The sequence below is a fragment of the Tursiops truncatus genome, chromosome 13 (genome assembly GCF_011762595.2).
Source record: "Tursiops truncatus isolate mTurTru1 chromosome 13, mTurTru1.mat.Y, whole genome shotgun sequence".
Taxonomy (NCBI): domain Eukaryota; kingdom Metazoa; phylum Chordata; class Mammalia; order Artiodactyla; family Delphinidae; genus Tursiops; species Tursiops truncatus.
The window spans coordinates 24,165,609-24,187,990 of record NC_047046.1 but is presented as its reverse complement, the minus strand read 5'-3'; the positions used below and the strand labels follow the sequence as shown (position 1 = coordinate 24,187,990).

General features: G+C 44.6%; 1 protein-coding gene across 2 annotated transcripts in view; it reads right to left on the bottom strand.

The window, feature by feature from the left end:
• The window catches only part of SLC5A1 (solute carrier family 5 member 1), a 51,362-nt gene that overhangs the window by 27,212 nt on the left and 1,768 nt on the right, over positions 1-22,382 (bottom strand). Inside the window, exons 2-5 of one of the 2 annotated variants that reach the window (XM_019950562.3) lie at positions 22,110-22,181; positions 3,079-3,183; positions 2,418-2,477; positions 1,144-1,248 (exon numbers count right to left, since the gene is read on the bottom strand). In XM_019950562.3, coding sequence (XP_019806121.1) covers positions 1,144-1,248; positions 2,418-2,477; positions 3,079-3,183; positions 22,110-22,181 — 342 coding nt within the window. Of the gene's footprint in view, positions 1-1,143; positions 1,249-2,417; positions 2,478-3,078; positions 3,184-16,507; positions 16,727-22,109; positions 22,182-22,382 lie in introns of those variants that run through there. The other variant, XM_019950563.3, reaches the window with a different exon arrangement.

Genomic DNA, 22,382 nt, shown 5'->3' with positions numbered 1-22,382 from the left:
GAGCAGTAGAGCAGAAGCCCAGCTCCTCCACAACCCCATGTTTCCTCCAATTATTCTCCTAGATAGTTTTCTTATCAAGGTCCTGTTTTCTTTCTGTTATTCTTTATTCACATTTTCTTTCTTTAAAATTTTTTTTTCCACTGTTGCTTTAACCTTTATCAGACTGACAATCTCCTTAGGGGTTAAAAAAAAATTCCAGGCAAGACCTATAAGCGAACTTTTTTCTTCCTGCCATCTTTTGGACTGTCAGGGGGAATATATCTCAGAACTTCAATGATTTCTTGGGTCTTTCACTTTGTTTTGTTTTACCATCAAAAGGAGCTGACTTGAACATTTTCAAGAAAGGAAGAGAAGTAAAGAAGGAATTCAAGTCTTGCTCCAGTGGGTCAGCCAAGAGCTCTGCACAGCTTTCAAACACACCGATAGCCAGCAAATCCCTGAGAAATCTCAGCTCTGCATATTGGGGCCTGCAGCTCCAGGTTGGCAGGGAGGCAGGCTAAATGGAAGGGGGTCCACCCCAGTGGTTGGGTTCAGAGACAGCAAAAATCCCCTGGAGGGTTAGCAACTAAAGGCCCAGGGAGCTGATTCTGAATGAATATAAGAAGGCTTGTGCAGTGAAAAGGACAGTGAGCTGGAGCCAGCAGTCTGGGTTCTACTCCTGAGCAAGAATCTCCATGCCCAGAGTTTCTGTTTCCCTGTTCACGAAGGAAGAGGGGGAATCTCTGAGTTCCCTTCCAGAGTTGCCACTGACTGCCCATGTTTAAGCGCATCAGAAATGTCACTTGGAGCCAGATTCTGACCCTGACACGGCATAAAGGCTTACAACTACCTCTAAGGTCGGGGCCAACCCTCAGGCATCCCTAACTCCCTATTAATCTTCTGTTAGAACAGAAGAACAGCTTTCACTGAACCTTCTTGAACCGTTTATGTCTTCAACCTTCCCCACAGTAGAGGATAAGGAGTTCCATGTGTTCACTCCTTGATGTGTGAAATAGGACTTTACCCTCAGAAGCAAAAAGGCCTAAGGGACCAAGTTAATGGAAACATATAGCACTGCCCTTTGGTGGGCCAGCATGTGGTGAGGAGCGAGGGTAGGAAGGTTCTGAGACAGCCAGTGCTCAGCCCCTAGGGCGGAGGACTCACCGAGATCTTGGTGAAAATGTACAGCAACAGGGACAGAACAGAGAGGTAGACCTGGATCCGCTTGCCTCCAAATCGCTTCCGCAGGTACTCTGGCATCGTCACCACCTGCATGGGATGGAAGGGCGGTCACTGCCAGTCTGAGTGATCAGAAGGCCCAGAGCAAGCAGAGCAGAGGCATCCACCCCGGTGTCAGAGGTATGATCAAGGGTTAACCTTCATTGGTCAGAGAAGTCTGCGAGGTGGCCAGATGTCCCCATCCTCCATCCATTTGCTCATCTCAATCTCACATACCCTACCACTGCAGAGGCAGCTGGGTAGCATCCCAGGACGTAGAAGGGCCCAATAAACAATTTTTTTAATGAACACATGCCTGCACATAACCAAGAAGGCAGATCCTTGCCCTGAAGGAGGAGGGGATAGATAAATAGATAGATAGTCCTATACAAAGCACCTTCTGTGAACAAGACATCATAACCACGGTGGTACCTTTCCAGTGCACCAAAAAAGGTGTCCAGGCTAGGTGTGTGCTTCACCCTGCTCTGCACATAAGCCTTGCCAAGGACTGTGGCTGCAGGCCAGCTCAACTGCTCTCCCAGTTGCTTTCTGCAAATTCCAACCACACTCTGTCTCATGTTCTCAACCCTGAGCCTGCTGTCTCCTGGAATCAGACATGTATCACCAGCAGTCCATGAGCCTCCAGAAGATGCAGAGTCTGCCTGTGCCTCTTTCTTATTGATTTCAGCTCCTAATGTATAGACGTACACATGGTAGGTGCTCATTATATCTCAATGGACAGATGTTGCTAAAGCTCTCTTATGTAAAATGTCAGAGGTTTAGTCAAGAGACCGAGCATGCATTTGGTAGTTGAGTACCAGATGCATGCTCAGCAAACAAAGGCTGCTGATGTTTTTAAATAAAGGGAAAATATGGTTCTTTTTCTCATGTTGCTTCTGTTCCAGGGGCCGAGGCAGACAGTTATGTATCATGTGCAAATGCACGACAGTGCAAGTATTCACCCAGACCGAGGGGATGTGATGCTTTCAATGCTGAATAGAGTGAGGTTGCTTAGGAGGGCTTCCCAGAGGGACAAGTCGTGGCCAAGTAGATCTGTTGAATGCCCCTGAGAGCAGTCAGGAACTTTATAACCCAGGAAAGAGAGACAAGTCATAGGCTCTTATCCCAGAAAGTCTCCTTTGCCCTCCAGGAGGACCAAGTTCACACAGATATTTGCCAGCAGGAAATATATATTACATAATAACAGAGCAAATACTTACCCCTGCCTTAATGTAAATGGGGACAAACACCCAGCCCAGCAGAACCACCAAAAAAAGGGCCTGAAACCAAAAAAGAGGTGGAGTCAAACCAGGAGGAACCTTAGCCCATCCTGCTGCCTGCAGGGCTTGCAGCTGCTGCAGACAATCCACCCAGCATTTTCTCTTTGGGCTCTGGGCACAACTCCCTAAGTGGCCATCAGTGCTTGGAGAAGGCCTTTGATGCCTGATTGGTCCACAGGAGCAACAGTTGGGCAACAGTGGAGAGGAACCCGGGGGGCTACCCACTGACATCACAGCTCCTTTTGCCTCTTCCCTGGTTTACAGGAGTAAAATATCATTTAGAGAGCTTTTAAAAATAAAAAAAATAATAATAATGGAAATCTGGTGGTATTTCCGAACCTCTGATATGGCTGAAAGGGTACAGGAGGGGTTGGCTTTTTAAAAGAAGAAAGAAACACTATCGCCATCAAATCAGTGATTTCTCATGGTGGAAGGGGAGCAGGACCCTGGGGTTCCTGAAGCTGTGCCCCTCATCCATCTGTACTCCAAGGTGGCCCTGGGAGGTTCTCTAACATCTAGAACATCTCTGAGTGTAGACTGAGCTGGCTGACAGCTAGAGATCCTTCCAGCTCCAGGACACAGTGTCTCTGATGTTACTCACGTTCCATTCAAAGCCCCCAGTGGCGATGCCTGCAGCTGCTCCCGTTCCCGCCAGTCCCACAAAGTGGCCGCTTCCGATGTTACTGGCGAACAGAGAGGCTCCAATCTGGAAACACAAAGAGAAGGTCGGGTGAGGACTCCATGCTTCACCAGGACTCTCAGGGGTGGACCAAAGATAGAAGAGACATGACATCCAAGAGAAGGACAAGAAAGAGCAGAGGCCAGCCAGAAACTTGACTATGCTGGAGTCTGCTGGGCCCACTGGTTCAGAAGGCAGATGTGAGGACTTGGGTAATAGCAAAGATAAAAGGAGAGGACTGCAGAAGGAGTCGTGGGATGTATCCCCAAATCAGATCTCTGTGAGTCCTCTGTGAGCCCAATGCGCAACAGTCAAGAAGGCATGGGAAGCTCCTATGTATACATGCACAAAAGGTCCTATGTATACATGCACAAAACACTGCATTTTTCAAAGATATACATATGTCTATAAACATAGGTTAGAAGACAAATTGGAAGGACATATACTAAATACCCAAGAGTTGACACCTGGGAGAGGAAAGGAGAATGGGATTTTTGAATAGGAGATGAAGGAGAAAGTATCAGGTGAAACAAGAGAGGGATTTTGAACTGACCAATCATGGTACTGTACCATCAACTCAACTGCCTCTGAGGTCCAAGAGAACTCCAAAAAGTTCTAGAGCTCTTCTGTACCCAGGAGGAGAAGGCATAGCAACATTTGATGATCATCAAACTAGTATAATTATCCCCAGTCTTGCTGAGCAATTGGGGGAGGCTGGTAGTTATTTGTCTAATGTCCCCAATATGGTTCAAATTTGGAACAAAACACATATTTCCCAAAAGGCAGATTACTCCAAGAAACTGTCCTAACTGTTCCTCGATATAAAACACTGGGTGCTTAGTGCCATATGCTAAGTCAGAGGAGAGGGAGATCTCTGAAGGCCGGGCCAGGAGGTCTCCAGAATGATAAGGAGACAGTGGTGTAAGTGCCTTCATTCATTCACTCAACAAATATTAACTTAGCACCTACTCAGTGTGTTAAGTGCCATTCTAGACACTGAGGATTCCTGTATGAAAAGTACCACCACCAACAACAAAAAAGATCAGAGAGTGGTTAAGTGTTGTGAAGAGAATAGAGAAGGTGTGATAGATAGAGTGACTGCTTTAGTCTGGGAAAGGTCCCTCTGTGGGGTGACCTCTAAGCTGAGATCAAGATGATAAAAGAAGTCAACCATGCTAAGATCAGAGGGAAAGCTTTCCACCAAAGCAAAGACCACCCCCCACACCCTCCCAAGTGAGAAGGTCATCATGGTTGGGAAGCAGAAAGAAGGCCAGAGTGGCTGGAGTGTGATGGGTGGTGTGAGATGAGGCTGGAAAGTTGGGAGGCGATACATCACGTAGGTCCTAGCAAGCCAGGATAGGAGAGTGGATTTTACTCTGTCTGTTGGGAAGCCACTGGAGGGTTTCAAGCAGGGGAGGGAAAGGATCTAACTTGTTTTTAATTATTGCTCTCAAGCATGTGGAGAGTGTATTGTTGGGGGCAAGAGAGAAAACAAAAAAACATGTGGGAGGCAGTTGCTGCCTGTAGGTAACAGGGGATAGCGGCTTGGTCTCAGGTGGTGGCAGTTGAGACAAAGACAAGCATAGAGATTGGGGTACATTTCAGAAACAAAGTTGATAAGCCCTGTTGATGTATCAGACGTGGGAAATGCGGGAAAGGGTAAACAACGGTAACCCCTAGATTCAGGACTTTAGTAACTGGGCGGATGTCATTCATTAAGAAGGGAAACTGTGTACTTTGATTATTGCTGCTTAAGAGTTTAATCTTTTGTTATCTGTACTTTAAAGTGTGTTGTACAACATATGCATGCTTGCCTTTGTTAAAAGAATAGGACCCAGTAAGCTTTGCATAAAGAAGTAAATAACCATTGGCTCTGACCATAAGTGGAATTCTCATTGTGTAAAAATTCTATTGATCTAGACTGCATTTCATCCTCATTATAGCACAAACAGTAAAATGCTTTGTGATGCAGAAGAAGAAGGAGGAGGAGGAGGAGGAGGAGGAGAAGGAGAAGAAGGAGGAGGAGAAGAAGGAGAAACTGAGAGGAAAGCAGGCTGTTTAAACACATCCACCTCCTTCCTCTCCTCACAGCTTGGTGGGGATAAGAATTCACTTTTAATCAGGATTCCCTTCTGCATGTAGCCTGCCTGTCATTACACATTATCTTTTTTTTTTCATTTATCATCTCTCACTTGATAAATTATTAAGCCTAATGTTATACTATTAAGAGCATAATTACTAGTAATGATTAACTGCATTAGATTAACCTTAAGTTCAAGAATTTCTCTCCAAGATCCCCCCAAAGGGGGACAGTGGGCTTTAAGCAGTTGTAGGCTTTCCTGAGGCAGCCCTTCACCATCTGATGGAATGCGGGCCAGGGGAGCTTTGCGGGTATTAGTCCAGGTTCAGTTCATTTCTATCATGGTCACTACTGTTTTCCAGTCGCTCACCTTGGCCTCATCCGACCTCCCCCACTTCGCCCCGTGACCTGCACTCAGTCATTTACAAAACCCTGACTCTGCCTTCACAATGGCATAGGCAGCTAGCACTTTTTACATCGCCCTTGTACAGGCTGTCATTGCTTCTTAACAGGCTTCGAGGTGCTCTCCAGTCTCCCCCCACCCACATGACCTCTCCAAAGCACAACTCTGATCAAGTCACTTCCCTATTCAGAGACCCTTCTGGACCCCCAAATGAGCCTGCCAAGCAGTCTTTCCTGGCAGTTCCGGGTTTAAAGATGCAGTCCCAGGAATTCAGCAAGATTTCACACTAAAGTTCCCTCCAGTGAGAAGGCAGCATGAGCTTAAAAATTAAAGTTTGAATGCTCTCTTGCCCTCTTCCAATCTGGGTGATCATAACATCTACAAGCCTCAATCTTCTCCCATGACAGGGTTGTGCAGGAGTCAAAGGAGATTATGAATCAGTAATGACACACTCAGCGGGCCCTCAATCAGTGTCCTTTCTTTCCTCCAAGAGGACAGTCACTTCACCCTCAAAGACAGTTCACAAGAGCTACAATGGACACTGTTATGGACAGAACTGTGTTCCTCCAAAATTTATATGTTGAAGTCCTAACCCTCAATGTGACTATATTTGGAGATTGGGTCTTTATGGAGGAAATTAAGATTAAATTAGGTCATAAGGGTAAGGCCTAATCTAATACGACTGGTCCTTATAAGAAGAGGAAGAGACACCAGTTCTCTCTATGTCTCCGTCTCTCTCTCTCTCACTGAATGTGCACAGAGAGAAGGCAGCCGTCCACAAGCCAGGAAGAGAGGTCTCACCAGAATCAACCCTGACAGCACCTTGATCTTGGATTTCTAACCCCTGGAACTGTGATAAAATAAATTTCTGTTGTGCAAGCCACTCAGTCTGTTGTGTTTTGCCATGGCAGCCCAAGCGGGCTAATACATACATACATCATTGCTTTATCACCTACACTCCTCTGACAGGTTTTCACACCACCCTTCCTCTCACTGGAGCTTGTTAACAATGCTTTCATCACTCTGACTTCCCAAAAGCCCTCTCTGTCCACACCTCACCCATGTTCATGTCCACTTGGAAATCATGCCCCATCTAGGGAGTGACCTATGAAGCATCTTGTCCTTCTCTGTAATTTCCTCCCACATTCCTTCTCAGTTCAGGATTTCAGACTTCCTCTGAAATGTTCCCAGCTTGACCTTGCTTCTGACTAACTTCTTTCCAGGCCTTCCTCATTCTCTGATGGGGCTCAAGAAGCCATTCCAAGTATTTAGATGGTTTGCTGTCACAGTGCAAAATGTGCTGGGTCTGACCAAACCCAACAGGTTTCGCAGCATGGTAATTGGGGAAATAATGTAATGTCATTACATTACAAAGAGAAAAAGACTATGTTTTCCTTTGACTTTAGGGAATTCACAATCATACTTTACTGCCTAAATTTCCTATCCTTGATTGTTGGCAGGAGGGAAAAACCTAGGGAGAAATTAGAGAATCACAGAATCTTCCAGAACTGGATGGGCCCATAGATGTCACAGCTTGAATCCCCTCGGAAACACTCCCTCCCTCCCTCCCCCCGCACCAAGTGAAGGTCAGCTTCTGGATGCGTGCCTCTAGTGACAGAGAATGCCCCACCTCACGAGGCAGCTGAATCCATAGTGGAACAACTCTAATGGTTGCAAAGTCCTCCTTTACCTTGAGCTTAAATCTCCCCATTTAGTCCTACTTGTGCCCTCTACAGTGCAACAGAACAAGTCAAATCTCTCTTCCACAAGCTAGTCTTTCCAGTATCTGAGGACAAGGGTTGTACCCACCCTCAAATCTTCTCCAGGCTAAGCTTCCTCTTCTCATGTGTCTGCTCCTCACTGGTGGCCCTTGTTGCTCTCTCTGTTGCCCTCAGCCCCACCTGTGTCCCCAAATAGGTCTCAGACCCTGGGCCTCTAGACCAGTCCAGACATGGGTTGGTCGGAGCTAAGCAGGCTGCCCTTCTTGACTTACCATCTGTTTTTAACATCATGTGGCTTCAAATACTTTTAAACCTGCCTCTCAGCCATGGGTCTTGGCAGTGCTGAGGACGAAGCCAGTCCCTCTTATTCCCATCACTGTCAGAGAATCTGCCTCTAAATTATCTGGACCATTTAACAAGAATAGATTTCCTCTCATTGCAATTTAGATTCCTGATAATGTGGTTTGCCTTAACAATACAGTGGCTCTATCACTTAAATTTTTTTCACTTCAATCCCTCCAGGGTTTGGCACAAATCTGATGTTTTCCCATGAGCCTTCTCTAAAGGGACAACCACTTAAACCACAAGGAAAACATCTGGCCAAATTCATTTCCCCATACCAACTATTAATGTCTGGAGTTGGAAGCTGGCAGGGACTGCATCTACCTCTCAAACCAAAGGCAGACATCAGTCCATCTAGTGATCGCTCCTTCAGTGCTTAACTCAGCCCTAGAAATGGGCTCTCTAAACCATGCTACTCACAGAGTGCTCTGCGGGCCAGAAGCACTGGCTTCACCCGGGAGCTTAGGAGAGCTACGAGTGCTCAGTCCCCACCCCACACCTACTGAATCAGAGAAGTAAGGGTAGTTCTTACACACAGTGAAGTTTGAGAAACCTGCCCTAGACTGCACTGAAAGTCACTGTTCCTCCTTAAACTTGTTTTGACCTCTCTTTGGGAGCAGAAGCCAGCGACTAACTACAAACTTGGGATGCTAAGATGAGGAGAACAAAAAGTTTGGGGTGAAAGAGGCTCTCTCTCCAAAATCCCCTACTGAACTTCCGGAGTTTACCATGGCATTTGGGCCACCCAGTGGGAGACACTGTCACTTCTCTACATGCCAACATATAGCACATGGACTGAAACAAGCTTTGACCAGTGTCACTGGTGAACCCCAGACCCGGCAGGCTCAGTTAAATGAAGACTTCCCAAGTATCCTCATGCCATAGCAAAGTTACTGAGACATTTCATATGGAAGTCTACAGAAGCCACTTAAAGGCTTTGTGGGAAATCCTTCCACAATTTGTCTCCTCAAGAGAAGGGGTTATAAGAGTTCCCAGAGGATGACCTCAACCACCAGAGTCAATAAATATTGCTGACCGGAGGGCTCCTCTGCCCTGCCATGGCATGAAAATGGGAAGAGGAATTACAGGCTCTCAAGGGTCTCTGCAATCTAGCCTCATCCTCCTTCTCCAATCCCAGCAGCCCCTCCACACTCTTCCAAGTCCTGTATGCTCTAGCTAAATCACACAGACCCAGCCTCCTGGATATGCCCTGTGCTTTCCTACCTCCTGCTTTTGTTTACACCATTTCCTTCTGCTTGGAACTCCCTCTCCATCAAGCTCTACCTGCAAAAACACTGTCCCAGTGACCAAAGGGAAGCCCAGTCCCATCTCTCTGCTGACACCTTCCAGAACCAATCTCTTCCTCCTCTGACCTCTTACCCCACCTGTCGTCTGTTGCACTCTCCTGTCAGGTCCTATTTTGGTAACTGCTTCCGGACAAGTGTTGTCCCCCAAATATCCTCTAGCTCTTGAAGAGCATTTCTGCTTCCACTTAGCATAGGACCTTTCTTGCACATGGCAAGCACTCAGTAAAAGTCTGCTGAGTGAGTGAGTGAGTGGGTGGGTGAGTGACAGCAAATCCTTGGAGCCTCCTCTTGGGGAAATGACAGGAACCATGGTGACCAAATGCCTTTGAGTTGCATTTATTCCCACTGGCTGCCTGGAGTCGGGACTCTTAATGGGGACATGCCAAGGACGGCTCTCTCCTGAGGAAGAGCAATAAACCTGTCCTGCCAGGCCCACACGGGGCCCGTTAAAGACAATGGGGCTGACTAGAAACTCTAAACTGCTCTGAGATGTCAAAAGGGTGACCTGTAAGCTCAGTGTTAGTGAGACCAAGACCTCAAGGGGGATCCGACCTTGAGGGTTAGTCTATCAAATCGGCAAAAAATTTTAAATGATAATATTTGGTATTGGCAAGTAAATAGTCTCTCCCACATAGTTCTGATAGAAATGTAATTCTGGAAAGCAGTTTGTTGGCACAAATCCAAAGATCATCTCCTTCCACCATACAATCCTACTTTTAGTATTCTATCTTAAGAAATTATCAGAGATGCAGAGAAAGACTTATACGTAAGGATTTTCTTAGTATGTTCAATGCTACCTTATTTACAATACAGGAAATTTGGAAACAACATCAATGACCAACAATAGGAAAACCACTGGATAAATTAAGGTACATACTTAGGATGAAATATTACACTGCCTTTAAAATTATAGCTTTGAAGAATTTGTTATGAGGAGATGATTGTGACAAAAATGTCAAATAAAAAAACATACAAAGTTATATACCATATGATCCCCAAATTTTTAAAGATAGATAGATAGATATAGAGAGTTATCCAAATTAAACAGTGATTATCTCTGGAAAAGAAGACACTAAGTGTGTTTTTGTATTTTTCTAAATTTCCCACAATGAGTTTGTGTAATTTTATAATCAGAACACAATTCTTTAATACCTTTAACAATAAAGGGCAACAATTCCAGGGTGGTCTCAGATTAACTTGTAGAGCCTGAAGTCTTAGAACAAAGTATGCAGGGAAGTTATGTATTTGTTTTTGGGGTTGTAGAAAAAGACATGAAAATATCATTGAATGCTAATTGAAAACTATGTTTTATATGACATAAAATAGGAAATATATGGGAAAGCCTATTACTTGCCAACACTCAGTCATCTGATGTTAGAGCAGGGATTACCTTGGAAATAATTAAGGTCAACCCTATTCTTTCAAGTGAAAACAAAATTAAAGCCCAGAGGAAGAAAGTGATTCAAGTTTACACATTCATTTTTTCTTTACTTCCGCACCCTTAGCAAAGTAAGATAGTATGTGAACACTCAGGACCACGAGCTGAAGAGTCAAGAATTGCCTAAAGCAACAGACAATGGTTCTGTGTGTGTTCCTAGCTTTACCATCAGAGGTAGCCACTGGACTGAAAAAAGAGTGCCCTGTATATGCCTTGAAAGCATAGTTAAACGGTGTGCCTGCCCCCCACCCCACCTTCTTCCCCTCCTATTAAGCACACTGAGAGGCTTCCCACCCAGTTCTAATCTTGGTCCAGTGGTTAGGACTCTGCGCTCTCACTGCCGAGGGCCCAGCTTCAATCCCTGGTAGAGGAACTAAGATCCCACAAGCCATGCAGTACGGCCAAAGAAAAAAAATTCTTGGCTCTGCCAGGACAAATTATGTGACCTTGAGCAAGTCATATTACTACCCTGAGCCTCAGTTTTCTCCACTATAAACTGAGGATAAGAATCCTTCTTAGCCTATTTCACAAGGGTGTTCTCTGGCTTAAATGAAGTGACATGTGAGAAATCTTTAGGAAAGTTTTACCCCACAAAGCCATACTAATCAGAAGAAATATTAATGATGCTTTTACATAGCCCGTGTTTTGATGGAGTTCCCTGAATTTCCTTAGACAGAGAGGTCATTTTCTCTTGGAGGGAGCAAGATCTTCATAGCTCAAATGGAAAATGCACTCAGCTAATTTCCGGGAACCACTTTCTTTGTTAATGGATCATATAACACCCAGAATGTCCAGAGCTCTGGAGATGGCTTCCTGTTCTCAGCTTCTGTCTTTCCTTTAAGGAATGCTACCAGGATATCTCAGGGCCTCCTCTCCACTACTCTGGGCTGTGCTGGATGCCTCCCTCGAGATATCCTCAGACAGTGGTTCTCAAACTTTGGCATGCACCACAATCTAGACTCAAAATACAGGATGTCCACTTAAATCTGAATTTCAGATAAAAGAATACATTTTTTAGTAAAAGTATGTGCCAATATTGAGTGATACATACTTATACTAAAAAATCATTCACTGTCTGAAATTCAGAGTTAACTGGCCAGCCAGTATTTTTATTTGCTAAATCTGGCAACCCTAGTCAGAATCACCTGGAAGATTTGCTAAACCACAGATGGCTGAGCCCCATCCCCTCAAGTTTCTGATACACTGGTCGAGGTTGGGGTTGGAAATTTTGCATTTCTAACAAGAACCCGAGTTTTTTTTTTTTTTTTTTTTTTTTTTTGCTGCTGCTGCTGCGGATACCACACTTTGAGAGCTCCGTCCTAGGAGAATAAGAAAGGGAGAGAGGATGACTAACTTACAGTGCCTCCTTGGAGGCCAAGTGTTGGGCCAGGCACTTCATTCACCTTATCTGATCATGCTCACAACAGTCTGTGAAGTGCATATTGTTCTCATCTTCATTTTACAGGTAAGAAGTCTGAGGACAAGAGCAGTGACGTGATTTGCCCAAGGTCCCACAGCCCAATGTGACTTCTGTCCAAGGGACAGAAGAAGAGGCCAGAGCACCACACTGTCTTTCCCCCTTCCTCCCCAGACATTCCCTTCTGAACTTCCCTGAAGGGGCACAATGCAGTCAGACCCCCCCAGCCCACCTCATTGACTCATTGTAAATTCAGGAACAGCATGTGTGTGTCTGCATCACACTTGTATTTCGATACTTCCCTCATCCTCTGGGGAACTGGTCTTTAATCTAAATTAACATCTTGGGTCAGGTGGTGGTGGTGGGATGAATTGGAAGATTAGGATTGACATATATACACCAGTATGTATAAAATAGATAACTAATAAGAACATGCTGTATAAAAAAATAAAATAGAATAAAATTCAAAAAAATAAAATAAAATAATTTTAAAGACTCCAAAGAGTTTATGAGGATTATATCTATCTATATTTATATTGGAGATATAAAATGAGAAATTGAAAGAATATGTATTTGTGAAATCATTTAAAATAACAATAATAGACTTATTATATGTTAACAAAAAATAACATGTATTAATAAAAAGTGACTCTATTTTCCAAACTAAAAATAAATAAATTGATTAATTAATTAATTAACATCTTGGTTCCCTTAGTAAGGAATCTTTTCACAGGGGAAGTTTGAAAAGGTTTAATCTTTGACCCTTGCCATCTCGTAGGGATGACATTTCCTGGATTGGGACAGAAGAGAAGGTGGGGCTTACATATTCAGGCTATTTAATTTTGGAGACTCGTAAATATTTAGACACAGGCGTTCTCCAGAGTCATCATAATCTCTGTTTACCCTATGTCAACTCAAAATGGACAATGGTGGCCTTTCACTTATTTTCTTCATGAACTCTCTCTTTGCCCCAACAACCAAAGGGGCGTGAAATCAGGAAACGACTGCCAAAGCTGGCATCTTCCCACAGGCTGTTGGCACAAAAGGGGGGTGAGGTCTTCTGTTGGCATTTATAGGTCAAGGAGGCTGAAGACCAACCCTCTCACCAGCTCAGACGGGCTCATCCTTGGGATCATCAACAACTCAGGGTCGCTCACCTGAAGGGCCTGATCAATATGCATGGTCTCTCCCCTATGCTGGCCCTCTTTCAGTTCCCAAGTATCCCAAGCTCCTCCTCACCTCAGGCCTTTGACAATTCTGTTCCTTCTGCTTGGATCGCTCTTCCCCCAGTCTTCATCTGCCTCCTTCTCATCTTTCAGAGCTCAACCTAAATGCCCAATCCTCAGAAAGGCCTTCCCTGATCCTCTTATGTACATAAAGATTCAAACACATTTCCTTCTTAACCTTCACCGCTATTTGTAATTTCAGATACATTTTGTAAGAATGTGTGTCACACAAACACACACACACACACACACACACACAAATATATGCCAGCACCTAACACAGAATGTGGCACATAGAAGGTAATCAATATGTAAATGTAGAATGAAATAATAGCAATGCATATATGGATAAATGATTGAATTCACACTTTAAGAAGGAGCATCTGGGGACTTCCCTGGTGGTCCAGTGGCTAAGGCTCCGCGCCTCCAATGCAGGAGGCCTGGGTTAGATCCCTCGTCAGGGAACTAGATCCCACATGCTGCAACTAAGAGTTCGCGTGCTGCAACTAAAGATCCCGCATGCCTCAATGAAGATCCCGCCTGCAGCAGTGAAGATCCCGCGTGCCGCAACTAAGACCTGGAGCAGCTAAATAAATAAATAAATAAAAAGAAGGAGGATCTGGAGATGAGATACAATAATAAGGACAATGATGATGATGATGATAAGAATGTCCAACTTGGGTAGTACTAACTGTATACTATTCTAAGAGATTTACATGTATTAACTACTTTAATCCTCAAAACAACCCTGTGAGGTAGGTGCTATGACCTCTATTTTGAAGTTGAGGAAACTGAGTCAGGAGAGGGTAAGTAACTCAGCCAAGGCCACAGAGATAGGAATGGATGGAACTGGGGTTAAGACCAAGGCAGCCTGGATCCAGAGCCTATGCTCTTAACCCCAACTCCAAATCACCTCCCTTGCATATAGTTTATCCAGAACAAACATATAGCTGTAGCCAACTCAAAATGTGCCATGCCACTAGTAGACAGGGAAAGCCCAGACACATTTCTAACATGAACAATCCAAAGACTTCATCATGGCTGATAGTTTCAGCACTCTTCTGACCTCAACCAACTAGAGATATTGATTATAACTTACTTTTCCCTTTCTCTGTTGGCAGAATTGCTAGTGTGTTAGAGAATGTTGGGAAGACAGCCAGAGGGAAAGGAGAAGCCAGGAGCTTAGGTACAAACTAGATGACAGGAACTTGGCTACACACAGTCAACTGAGGCCGCGGAACACAAAGGATACATGGGATGGTGAGTGCCTGTGCATGAATCAGAGAAACTCCTCAAAGGAAACCAAGCCTTGAAGAATTGGAGGGAAATGGGTCCACCAAAGAGAGAGAGGGAAGGATGAGGGGGAGAGAGCAAGAGGAGGAGGAAGGCAGGGGGGAGGAAGAAGAGGAGAAGGAAGAGAAGAAAGAGGAGGAGGAAGAGAAAGAACTGGTCCTTCGAGAGTAAGGCAGTCACTGGCATGCTAAGCAAAAAACTCTCACCACAAATGAGACACAGATATATGGGAACTGACAAGGTTTGCAAAATCTTGACTTAAACTGAGAGAAACCAAATGTTTGAGATAGTGAGGAAGCATGACCACACCAGCCTTTACCAAGGAGTCCAATCTGGGCTGAAATCAGGCACCCTAATTAGGGCCAGGCTTGGTTTTCCAGTTTTACTACCATGAGCCAAGAAAAAAAAAAAAAACCTAAAGGAAAAAAATGTTCTGTGTACATAGGAACAGAAACGTGGAGCACTGCTGGAAGCAGCCTTTCACTTGGACTCAGCACCCTCCTAACCTCCTGAATTCTTTCCACCACCTACACAGTGTAGTCACTGCACCAGAGAGCAGAATGCAGGCTGAAGGCTCAGGTGACATTGACAAAGGGATCCAGTATGAGGGTCTGGGGACATATCCCTCTTCTCCCTCTCATTCCTTTAATTCAGCACATACTAGATGCAAGGCCCTGGACTAGGTGGTGGAAGAGATTTAAAAAAAAAAAAAAAAAAGATTAAGAAAAACACAGGCTCAACCCTGGGACAAATGAAAGCACACACAGCTACATGCAATCAGAGCAGGAAGACAGGGCCACCTGGACTTGGCAGTCACCCGGGCTTATGAAGGTCAAGTACTTGTCTGTCTCCCATCTCACATCTTCCCAACCCTTGCGCCCTTGGTGAGCTCTCTGCCTCTCCTATGTCCATTCGCCTTGTTCCTGCTCTTCCTCTCTCATTCATGAGTTCTCACCTAGGTATTAGGCCTGCCAGGCTGTTCCAGGCCTCCCGGTGGCCACTCCAGTAGCATCCTAAGTGACTGAACTTTGATCTGATCATTAGGTTTTAGAGACTTAATCAGATACATTTTACTCAAAAGAGTCTAAGAAGTGTGAGAAGCTGTCCTCTTTCCTCAGAGAAAATTTCCATCAGGGTCTATGGTCGAACCTAAATGAAAGATTGTCTTGGTTTTCGGAGAAACCTGTAGATTGTACCTATAGATCTCATAAATTTCCATCTCAAAGGATAAGGAAAAAGAGACCTGAGTAACCAGAAGAACAGGGAGAACCCTAGCTCTACTGTTATCTTGTGTGAACTTGGGCAACCCATGGGGTTAATCGTCATTCTTGCTGGATCACTGAGGATTCAATCAGATAGATGATTGAAAAAAGAACAAGAGCTAAACCTGAGAGTTTGTGTGCCAGGTTCTGTTCTGAGACTGAGTGTGCATCCTCAAAACAACCTCAAGTAAGTACTGTTATCTCTGTTATAAGAAAACAAATGTAAGGCACACAGATGTTTAGTAACCCAAACAGGGTCACACAGCTAGTAAGGGGCAGAGGCTGCATTTGAACCCAAGCAGCCTGGCCCAGACCTGAACAAGAGGTCAACAAACTAGAGTCTACGGGCCCAATCTGGCCATCCTCCTGTTTTTATAAATAGAGTTTTACTGGAACACAGCCATGCCCATCTATCTATGTATTGTCCATGGCTGCTTTCATGCTACAGCAGCAGAGTTTAGTAGTTGTGACAGAGATATTTACTTTGTGGGCCTCTGCAAAGAAAGTTTGTCAACCCGTGACCTAAACCACTGTGATATACTCCTCTCTGATGATTCTTTAATAGTAAAGGAAGGAAAGAAACTGTGGCTATTGAGAGACACACAGCCATCACATTTCCACTGGCAATGGACTGGCTCGCATGTACACACCCATTTCCCCCATGCTTGTTCCTTCCTCTGTGGTGTGAAATCTCAGCATTTTAGTACTGGAAGAGGCTTTGAGATCTCAGTCTTACTGTTTCCCACACTGAGAAGACTCTCTGAGACTCAGAGAGGCTGATGATTTGCCTGACGTCACAAATCTAGGACAAAGCAAGTCCTCTGGCTCCTTGTGAGGTCCCCACTCCCTTTAGAATACTTACTTCTGAAATGTTTGAAAATGCCTTGAGGGTTGTTGAAGGGTTGGCTCAGCCCTGTTGTACTTGCTGCTCCCATGGACCTGGCTCTGCCAGTGGTCCTGGCTGGTGTGACCAAACTCTCTTCCAAAACAAAAGTTCTCCGTGGGGCTGTGTACCTGGGGCTCTATCTCTCTAAGTAATTTCTGCTGCCACTAGCCAAGGCATGGAGAATTTCCCCTTCAAAGCTCACTTTCCTGCTTTCACGTCTCCCACATCCTCAAAGAATCATATAGCACAGCACCCAGGCAGCTGTTCATCAAAGGCACCAAACCATGGTGCCAGCCCACAATTACATAAGGTTTCATTTCACTAACAAGGTTTCGTGTTTCTCAGTTGGCTTGGCTTGCCTCAATGTGACTCAGGTTTCTGGGGCCCTCCCTGCCTGGCCCTCTTTGTGAGTTGACCTTCCTTTACCCAGCCCTGGAGTCCTTGCTCCTCCTCCCAATGGTCCCTCACTTTTATCCCTAAGCCAAGCACAAACTATTTCTCCCTCTTGCCCTCATTAACTTTTTAAGAACGGGGTCCTTTTCTAGAGTGCCTGGATCTCCACCTGTTACAGGTCACAACTGCCACATTCAAAGTCACTGAAGCCCCCAGGAATGCCCCCCAACTGGCGTCTCCTTTATCCAATCTTCTTTCAGATTTTATGAGCTCTGATTTCCACCTGCTTTTCTCATGGGTGGCTATCCAAGCCCTCGGGGCCTCAGGTGTATCAATCCAAGGTCAATACAAGTCCTTTCCTCCTAAAAATCCCCTGGGACTATCCTTCCGAAGTTTCTCTGGTTGCTCACGCATCCTACAGCACAAAGCAACAGTGCTAAAGGCAGATAAAGGAGGCAAAGTGTCCCCTTGGAGGCTGAGAGAAATGTCAGCTGCAAGAGCCTGTGGCCCCTGTGATGTCCTCCTTGGGCCAGCACATTTGAGGACAGATATTCTGGTTATAAACTTATAGACCGAAGACAGGCTTAAACTGACTTTGTATTTTAATCCAAAGGGAAATTTAGAAGCATAGTTTTGTGAATTCCCTGGCAGTCCAGTGGTTAAGACTCTGCGCTTCCACTGCAGGGGACACAGGTTCTATCCCTGGTCAGGGAACTACGATCCCGCATGCCCCGCAGCCAGAAAAGAAAGAAAATACAGAATGTCTTGGCAGGCCCCAATTATCTGCACTACCTATTCAGGTATTTTCCTCTGAATGCCCACCCAGAAGGATCCCCTCCAGCCTGGCCAACATTAGCACAATGGCCTGAGCGAGGACAAGGACGGCTGGGAGAGGCACGCATCCACCCAAGAGAGATCCCCAAACCTCTCCTCCCCACCAGGGTGTGGGTCCCTCAAATGTCCCTAAAACCTTGGGGGGGTGCCCCATATTTCCCACGCACGTGCTTCTCCTTTGCACCCAGAAGTGCAATTGAACTGGTCAAACCACACATTCCAATTTGGGGACTGCAGAAGGCAGCCGTATCCATTTAAAAAAAAAAGAAAGAAATATATTCTTTCTGAAATATAGTTTTGATGCAGTTTAAACTATTTTTCAATTTTGGAGAGAAAGTAGTTTGATTTGCATTTTCTTGCATGCCTTGTTGTTCTTTCAAGTGTGTACTACAATAGTTTTAAAATCATTTTAAATTTTAGAATGGAAATCATCATGCTTATTTTTCTTCTAAATTAGCAGTTTTTAAATTTTGTAAGTCAGCAGAACCTTGCCCTCAAACAAAATCTTAGCAGATTCCCCTCATATAAAATAAATAAAAGACGGGTTGCTGGGAAGGAGAGTGAGGGCAGCCCCTGAGGCATTTCTACAGCGCCTAAGAGTTGTAGTGAACATATTTTTAAAGACTGCTACCGGGGAGGGGGAAGGGTAAGCTGGGACGAAGTGAGAAATAGCACTGACATATATACACTACCAAATGTAAAATAGATGGCTAGTGGGAAGCAGCTGCATAGCACAGGGAGATCAGTTCAGTGCTTTGTGACCACCTAGAGGGGTGGGATAGGGAGGGTGGGAGGGAGATGCAAGAGGGAGGGGATATGAGGATATATGTATACATATAGCTGATTCACTTTGTTATACAGCAGAAACGAACACAACATTGTAAAGCAATTATACTCCAATAAAGATGTAAAAAAAATAAAAGATAAAAACTACTACCTTAGAATATAACCATACTTTACTGAATCAAAAACACCAACTATTGTAAGACATACCACGGAGCACGAAGAAGAAAAAACATTGCCACTTAAAGTATGGCATGCCACTAACTGTCAGACACAGTCAATCTCAGAACTGTAAAAATGCGGTCAATGTGTAGCTGGAATTGATAACTTACAGTAGTATAAATAAATTACATATAAATCGTGTTCATATACTCACACAATGTGAAAGTTAAATTTAAGTGATGTGGTAGCAATATCTTCACATAAATGCTAGCTTCCATTTACTGGGCACCAGACAAGTGCCAGCTGGGGCGTTGCCCTGACACTCTTTTTTTTTTTTTTAACATCTTTATTGGAGTATAATTGCTTTGCAATGGTGTGTTAGTTTCTGCTTTATAACAAAGTGAATCAGTTATACATATACATATGTTCCCACATCTCTTCCCTCTTGCGTCTCCCTCCCTCCCACCCTCCCTGTCCCACCCCTCTAGGTGGTCACAAACCACCAAGCTGATCTCCCTGTGCTATGCGGCTGCTTCCCACTAGCTATCTATTTTATGTTTGGTAGTGTATATATGTCCATGCCACTCTCTCTCTTTGTCACAGCTTACCCTTCCCCCTCCCCATATCCTCAAGTCCATTCTCTAGTAGGTCTGTGAACATTAACAAATGGAAGGAAGGTTAAGAGCGTCAGGGCATCTTAGGGGTAAGATGCCCTGACGCTCTTAACCTTCCTTCCATTTGTTAATGTCCCCATTTACTGAGCACCTGCCAAGCACAGTGTTGAGTGCTGCACATGCATAATCTCATTTAATCCTGACAAGAACCCTCCAAAGTACATATTATTCTCCTATTTTATAGAGGGAGGAACTGAAGCTCAGGGAAGTTCAGTGACTTCCCCAGGGTCATACAACTAGTAAATGAGGCAGGTCAGATGAGCTGACTTCAAAGCCCATACTCATTCTACTCTAGAATTTTCTAGAATTAGAGCATTTTCAGAGTTGGGAGGGATTTAGAGGTCATTGTATCCCCATTCAAGAATCCCCCTTGCCAGGATCCCTAATAGATGTTGATATTCTCGGTAAATCTGACCAGTTAGGGAAGAGTCTACCCAAACCAGTGATTATCAAGCCTGCCTAATCATCAAAAGCACCTGGTAAGCTTTTTTTAAATGCAGATTCTTGGGGCCCTCTTCCAAGGTTTTTTCATCTAGTAGGTCTGGAGTGAGGTCCAGGAATCTGTATTTTTAGAAAGCACATCCAGGTGACTCAGATACACCGGCAGGTTTATGAACCATTAACATAATCTCGTGAAACCTTAGATGGAAACTGTTGTTGGAGGAAGAAAAGTCAAATTTCAGCCTCATCAAGGAAACAGGGACTTCTGCACAAAAGCGGAATGATGTCATGTTTCTCTGTTGGTTAGAATAATCCAAGACATGAGTAAGGAAAACAACACCCACCGGAAACCCCACATTATCTGTTTTGGGTGGGGCTAATCCTCTCATCACCCAACTCTCAGCCCAGATCCAAACCCAGGTGCCATCAGGAAGAAAGACATCATCACTGGTTAAGATGTGATGTGTTCCCAGGCCTAGCCCAAAATATATATCTCCTACGGGTGGTTCTGCCCCATGCCTCTGCCTTCTTGTTGGCTTCTCCAAGACCCAGAGATTGGAAGCTAAGGCCTTATCCCCAATAAATCGGCCCTAGAAAATTTACATGAAGAGATATGAGTTTCCTGTTAAAGAGGGAGGAAGGAAGAGAAAAGAGGTCAGGATGCAAACCAAGGCTGGATAAACATCCTGGATGGCAGGCTTACTCTTGGGGGCATTGAAGCATTAGATGGGGTGGGGATACACTGGTTTCTTAACAACTAAAGTAAACTGCAAGGTCCTATTCAGTTTTCTAATTCAGAAAATCTCAAGTCCACTGAGATTTCATGCCAGCCTTGGCTGTGAAATCTGTACAGCAGCACTGTCCAATAGAACTTTCTAAAATGATGGAAATGTTCTAGATCTGCAGTGTCCAATATGGTGGCTACCATCTACATGTAGCTATTAAGCACTTGAAATATGGCTAGTGTGACTGAGGAAACAAATTATTTATCTTATTTTAATTTCAATTTAAAAAGCCAATGTGATTAGTGGCTACCATATTGGACAGTGCAGTTCTAGAGGAACTACTCCAACCTTGCCTTGAACTTTGTGATCAGAGCTGCCTATCCAACACCAGCTTTTAGGAAAGCACCAAAGTCCAAAGCATGAGAAGATAAAATGTGTCAGGAGAGACCACCATGAGGGACCCAACACAGAAGTCAGCATCTGCCCAGTATTCTTGGCCAAGGGTAAAGCAGAAATGACTTCAGGGATAACATTAGCAACTGTGAAGATGCCAAATATTAAAATCCATCCCCAAATAGCTGATCAAAGGCCAAGTGCAGGAAGTGGCATGATTTCCTCCTACCTTCCCTCTGTTCTGTGTATACGACAGTGACAGTCTTCACTTTCTTGCTTCTCTTCCTCCATACCTGTCGCTCTCTTCTCATTGTATGTACATTTCATTACCCCTGCCCCTTTCACCAGTCAGTCCTGCTTGTATCTTACGCCCAAAGAATTTCACAATTTGGCCAATCTGGTCAACCAGTAGTTTCGATGAGAACTCTGGATTGAAATAATCATTGGGCTGACTGATAACCCAGCAGAGCCCTGTGCTGTTAGGATGGAAGGGTCCTTCCAGTTTCTCTTCCACCCATGCACACGTCCTTTGATTGGGATACTTCTGCCTATGTGCAAGTATCAGGGAAAACACCTCACGTTTATACAAAATACAAAATCCACCAAGAGATGAGGAAAACTGTAACTGGGGACAGTAGGGGGCTCCTTCTCCAGCCACTCTACAAATGTTTATTGAGGGCCTCCTGTGTATCAGGCACTGTGTTAGGCTCCTGAGGTAGGAGAGATAAAGTCTCTCCTCTGTGGGTCTTAAAGTAGCAAAAAGATAGCAAAAGAGCTACTATTTATTGAGTTTCCACCCCACAAGCAGTCTCCGCTTCTCATCATACTCCTGGAAGGCAAATATTACCAACTCCCATTTTATAGAAAGAGAAGTGGAATCTCAGACTTGCCCAAGATCACCTCGGACTGTGTGCTCTTTTTGCTTCTCCACGCTGTCCTCCTTGTGAAGTCTTTCCTCTGTTTATCCCTTGAAAAACTTCCAAGTGTTATTTATTTAAAGGCTATTCCCTTACTGCAAGAGATTAAGGGTGCCCAGAGACCTGGAGAGCAGGTGACCCATTATCAGGGATCTAAGGCAAGAAGAAAGAATAACCATCACCCAAAGCCAACAAGAAAATGGCCTCCTATGGGGAATATCGTGGTTCAGCAAATAGTATTTCAGAGAAAACTTACCGGCCACCACACCATACTTCGTCCTGCCAGGAAGAAGCCTCCAACAGTCCCACGATTAGTGGAAAACATGGCCTGGGGAGGAAGTGTCAAAAATTTAATAGAAAACTAGAACGGAGTAACCTTGCCAGCCAAGAGGATCACCCCCATCCCCCATATACTTGCACTTTCTTCAACCCACTTCACTTTCTGAAACACTTCCACATTCCTTACTTCCTTGAAGCTCAGAAGACGGAGGCAGGAACCTATATTTGACAGGCAATTAACACAGATTTG